At 41.0% G+C, this 6000-nt stretch overlaps 1 protein-coding gene across 1 annotated transcript; it reads left to right on the forward strand.

The window, feature by feature from the left end:
• Positions 1-1841: 1841 nt before the first annotated feature.
• LOC138947793 (uncharacterized) lies at positions 1842-5643 on the forward strand. Its single transcript, XM_070319355.1, has 2 exons — positions 1842-4253; positions 5420-5643. The coding sequence occupies exon 1, from the start codon at positions 1979-1981 to the stop codon at positions 3098-3100; it is 1122 nt and encodes a 373-aa protein (XP_070175456.1). The 5' UTR covers positions 1842-1978; the 3' UTR covers positions 3101-4253; positions 5420-5643.
• Positions 5644-6000: the final 357 nt, after the last annotated feature.

The following is a 6000-nucleotide window of genomic DNA, read 5'->3' on the forward strand; positions in this document are numbered from 1 at the left end:
TGAATGGGATAGATTGTCGCAGGGACTTGTTAATGCTCCGGCATGTTTTCAACGGCTGATGGAAACTGTTTTCAGTGATATGAACCTTGTAGAACTGATTGTATTTTTGGATGACATTTTAATCCATGCAACGTCTCTTGACGAACTTGAGGAAAGAACTGTGCGTGTGCTGGAGAGACTGCGTAAGTTTAACCTGAAGCTTGACCCTGCAAAATGCATCTTTGGCGCAACTGAGATTCGACACCTTGGGTACGTCATCTCAGAGGGAACGATACGCCCAGATCCAGATAAACTTGCTGCAGTCAAAACATGGCCAAAACCTACCACTGTGAAAGAGGTGAAGACCTTTATCGGCTTTGCAGGTTTCTATCGTCGGTTCCTTCAAGATTTCTCACGTCTGGCTAAACCTTTGAATGACTTGACCATCGGATATGTCCCGACCAAGTGTCAGAAGAAAGGAGCTTCAAAGAAACCAACGCTGAGCCTATCGTCAGACATAACCCATCTGTGGGGTGAGAAGCAGCAACATGCATTTGACTCCATTATCCACGCTCTCACCAACGCCCCTGTCTTAGGTATTGCAGACAAACGGAAGCCTTTTACACTTCATTGTGATGCCAGCGGGACAGGACTGGGAGCCGTGCTGTACCAAGAACAGGACAACCAGTTAAAAGTGATCGCGTATGCAAGTCGAGGCTTGAACAAGTCAGAACAGAACTACCCGGCTCATAAGCGTGAATTTTTAGCGTTGAAGTGGGCGATGAGTGACAAGTTCAATGATTATCTTTTGGGCTCACCGGTGACTGTAGTGACAGATAACAATCCGCTATGTTACATTCTGAAGAATGCAAAGTTGGATGCCACCAGTCATCGTTGGCTTTCATCCCTTTCTGTGTTTGACTTTCAGCTACGGTACAAGAAAGGCACTACTCATGTGGATGCAGATGCGTTATCTCGACTTCCCCAGCCGCCTCCTGAAGAAGACCGTGACTATCAAAAGATGTTGGAGGAAACTGAATTCCTGCGAGAAAAAGCCAAACGGTTCGACGAAGAAGCCCAGGAAACCACAGACGTGACAGAGTTGAACCGCGAAACCGTGTGTGCCCTTCTGACTGCCAAAGGAGTTGGACGCACTGCGACACTGCATAAACAGTCAGTTAGGCATGATCAAGCAGCTCCAGGCAACATTGACATCCACAGTTCTGAGTCAGAATGGTCTCCAGCCGTCAAACAACTTGTCATGGACCCTTCCCTGCTTTCAGAAAATGAGCTTGATCCACCCATTTTGAAACCTTTTTCCTTTTCAACAGCTGACTGGAAGAAATTCCAGTTGGCTGATAAAGATATCAAAGTTGTCATTCAGCATTTGTCGCGGAAGCAGAGATTGGAGGTGAGTGGTTTATCCGAGATCACACGGGAACTGCGCACGTTTGCCCGAGAACAAGACAAGCTCGTGTTAGTTGAAGGTGTTCTTTACAGGCGGACTGTGGACGAATCAGAGAGTCCTCGTCTTCAGCTTGTAATTCCAAAATCCCACCGACAAGAAGCCATGAAGGGTGTCCACGAAGAACTTTTTCACATCCATTTTGATAGTGCTATCAAACAGGCAAGACTTAGATTCTTTTGGCCCTTCATGTCCAGAGATCTGGAACAAAAGATCAAAGACTGCAATCGCTGTATTAGACGAAGTGCCACACAACAGAAAGCCCCAATGCAGAGCATTATCACCACATTTCCGTTAGAGCTGCTGTCCATAGACTTTTTGACCATAGATGTGAAAGGCCAGAAACAGGACATTTTAGTTATTATGGACCATTTTACCAAATTTTCCCAAGCCATTTTGACAGCCAACCAAACAGCAAAATCAGTGGCAAAGGCTTTGTGGGATCATTTTTTTTCAATTTATGGTTTCCCAAAAAACATCTTGTCCGATCAGGGACGAGACTTTGAGTCAAAGTTGGTCAAGGAGCTCTGTGCCATGGCAGGAATCAAGAAGATAAGGACAACTCCTTACCATCCTTCTGGTAACCCAGTGGAACGGTGGAACCGCACTCTCATCGGTATGCTTCGAAGTCTCGAGGAGGAAAAGAAAACAGACTGGCGGAAATACATCAAATCTGCAGTTCACGCCTACAACTCCTGCATACATAGCAGCACAGGGTATAGCCCGTACTTTCTTTTTTTCGGCAGACACCCTCGGCTGCCTGTGGATTTGGCGTTTGGCTTGGATCTGGATCACCGAAACAAAACCAGTACCAGACAATTTGTCAAGGATCTGAAGCGACAACTCAAACAGGCCTACGAAAACGCATCGCATCAAATGGACAAAATGAGAAGAAAAAACAAAGCCCGTTATGATGTTTCGGCCCGTGCAGCAGAATTGGAGGTTGGAGACCGGGTTTTGGTCAGAAGAATGGGACCCCGACTTGTCTCCAAGGTCACAGACAGGTGGGAACAGAGTGTATACGTGGTGTCTTCAAAGTCGCCAAACGTTCCGGTATACACAGTTCAGGATGAATCCGGCATTGGACCAAAACGGACACTCCACAGGAACCTGCTGTTACCAATAGGCGTGTTAGGTGACATCCCCACACCATTGGAACCAACACCCACTACTCCAGCGCCGAACATTCCGAAGCATAGGATGTCACCGTTGGAATCAGAGCCATGTGATGAGCCATCGGAAGGCAGAGAGATAGGCCCGTTCCGGGTCATCATTGATCGAGTCAAAAACCCTGTTTATCCCTCAAGTACAAGTCCGAGCGCTGATGATGATCAGGCTCCACCCAGTGATAGTGATTTGTCAGTTTCCTCAGAGAACGAGAAATCGGGAGGAAACACTTCGGACGGAGAAGTCGACAGTGATCCACCCCCGCTCAGAAGGTCTACCAGGAAGAGACGCCCTGTAGAAAAACTCAATTTGGTTCACCGGCTAGATGATCCATTGAATATGGCCAAGCATAAACTCATGAGTGTCAGGAGTGAGATGTGCCAAGCGCTTGAGAGTCCAGGGCTACTAGCAGTAGAAAATGGCGTGCGACGCTGTATGGAAAGTTTGGCGGAAATATGTAGGGTGCTTGGTGCATTAGGTTTCAGATAAGTTTTTTTTTGCGGTTTGATAACCATGTATTGTTTTGTTGACTGTATTTTCCACTGAGTGTAATAGAAAATCTGATTGATTTTTGTGAAATTGTACTACTGTAAGTGTAAACACCACAATATTTTGAAATATGTTTGTGGTTACTTACAGTCACTAGCCTAACAGAGACCAAGAGCAGTCAAAGGGAAATATGACCGAGTCCTCAGTATTTGAAATTGTGGCGAAAGTTCCAAGGGGAACAGTGGTTCCGGTTGTGTGCATGCCAATCCAGCATGCAGTCATTGACATTCGTAAATATGTAGTAACGTGTGTTTTTGCTTTGTGATTGAATGAAGTTCATACCCTATAATTTGGGTGTTGGTCAATTTTGGAAACTTGTGTTTATGTGCTTGACGATATCATGGGCGTGCGTCTGTTTTTGTATTTGTGTGAAATTAACATGATTTTAAATTTTTTGAATGATCGTTTGGTAGGCTGAATTTGAGTGTTATAATTAATGAGTGGGATTTGTTTTCAGCGCTATTCTTTTAGTTAGATTTGAGTCGTAGACATGCACCGGTTGTCCTTTAAGACACTTTTGTTAACACATGAGAGATTAGCCATGTCGAGTTGAGATATCCAATGACAATGTTTTTAAGTTTTTGAAATGTTTACATGATTACTAGTGTTAGTAATAAGGAAACATTTTCTTTGGAGGGGTGTATGTAAACATGTGAAATAATTCCTAACAAGGATTATTTCTTATTTTACACAGACTGTCTGTGGTGGCATTTGTCTTACCATTTAAGAGGTGACCAAAGTAAAAGGGACACAACTGCGCTTATTATTTTGACATGCATTTCAGTTGGTTACTTCCCTTGACTTAAATACACTACGTTTTGTCATGTTCTGGTAATTGCAATTATTAGGTTATAAAATAGAAGTAGCGATGAGAAAATTATCAGAAGTATTTGAAAGTCATTGGTTACATTTAAGGAATATTTAGATGTTGAAATTATATTTTTAACTATGAAGATATATTATTTATGATGAAACCACCTTCCAACTTTTTGAGTTCCCATGGCTGGAACCGGTCTCTCCCTCTGAACTCAGCTGGTTTCAGACGTGCCAACTTTTAGTCTCTGACCTTTTCAAGCTGTTATTCCTAATTCAGGTATGGAAATGTTTTAATATTTAATGCAATTGTTTTATAAATGATGGGTGTGTTGGTTTGTAAAATGTATTTGAGGAAATGTTTAATATGGACCAAAGATGAGTCTGATTTGAACCAAATATAAAAATTAGATGAGGAACTACCATGTGGGATGGACAGGAACTGCAGGAAATGACTTGCAGAAGTTAGTTGAAGACAGGAAGGAATAAGCCTTTGATTGTGATGAGATCATGAACAAAGTTTACATTGAAAACTAGTTGCAAGAATAACATCTTACCTTGGGGTGGTAACTTCATATTATAATCATAACATTTTGTCAAGTTTGTGTTTCTCACTCTGTTGAGTATGACTCAGCCTCCTGGCATGCCAGACTTGGTCAGGGACTTTCTGGAATTTCCAAGATAGCAACTGCATCTTGGAATAGTGGAATACTAATTATACTTATGACTGTTTAACAATGTTATGTTTGTACTTGGTGTCAAGTTTCTCTGTTGTTTATTAATTGTAATTGTCGCTTTGTTGTGATGGGAGAAAAGACATGTTGAAGAGTAGAACACTTTGAGTTTGATTGATGGAGTTGGGACTAATAGGACTGTTTTGATGTGAGAGGAATCACATGTGTGTTAATCAATGCGGGCACAGTTATCTTTTGTGACACTGTGTACAGTATGGTTGAGTAAGATATGGCTGAAATGTATTTTAGTCATGTCAAAGAAGAACTTAAGGTATTGAATACTTTGATTCTTCTGTGAGTGGTGTATTTTAATTCATCACTAGTGGGCGTAGTGACGTTTTGACTTGACTTTGTTTGCACTTGGTCATAGCAACTCAAAACATAACTTCTTGTCCATGTTTAAAAGAAAGTTGTTATCATAGATGGTGATTGAACATTTTCTTATTAATGTTGATTCCTATGTCGTGCGTCACATGACATACTTTTCAGTTTTCTAAAGCGCTCAAGTTTTTGTCATAAGAAGTGTTTGTCTTGTTTTGTATTTGTATTCTCGTCCTATGTTCTTATTGTCTTATGTTGTTTTTGTCGTTTGTTTTATATGTATGTTGTTATTGTTGACAACTATATAAAAAAGAGTGTTTTGAATGAAACGGAAATTATCATTATTATTATTTTTGAGATGTATACTTATATTGTTTTGTTTCATTTTCAGGGGTAACGTTTTTTTAATATGCTTGAACTGGCATTGACTGAAAAAGCTTTGTTTTCATCTCTGTTTGCGAAATTTGTTTTGAGGTTAGAAAATGGATTTTAGTAGACTGTAAAAGAGAAGTTATGGAAGTTGTGAAAGACTATATTTTGAGTTTTGTACTTTACATTGATTTGGATTGATGAATATTATTTTTGATTTCGCCGATAAATAAAATTGGAACACTTTTCTTTTGCTTTACAATATTGTGTGAGTTGTGAACGATTTGTTTGTTATTCTTTGAAGTTTCTAATACTCGTAAACGCATTACCTCACCCATTCTCTCAGAGATCTGGCAATACGACTCTTGTAGTATTGTTAAGGTTACATAGTCAATCAATCAATCAATCAATGAGGCTTATATCGCGCATATTCCGTGGGTACAGTTCTAGGCGCTCTGCAGTGATGCCGTGTGAGATGAAATTTTATACGGCCAGTAGATTGCAGCCATGTCGGCGCATATTTACCTTTCACGGCCTTATTCCAAGTCACACGGGTATGGTAGACAATTATTAACTGTGCCTAAGCAATTTTGCCAGGAAAGA

Source organism: Littorina saxatilis, linkage group LG14 (genome assembly GCF_037325665.1).
Source record: "Littorina saxatilis isolate snail1 linkage group LG14, US_GU_Lsax_2.0, whole genome shotgun sequence".
NCBI classification, from domain to species: Eukaryota; Metazoa; Mollusca; class Gastropoda; order Littorinimorpha; family Littorinidae; genus Littorina; species Littorina saxatilis.

Coding starts and splice junctions, on each gene's coding strand:
- LOC138947793 (XM_070319355.1), top strand. CDS start 1,979: ATGGCAGGAATCAAGAAGATAAGGACAACTCCTTACCATCCTTCTGGT.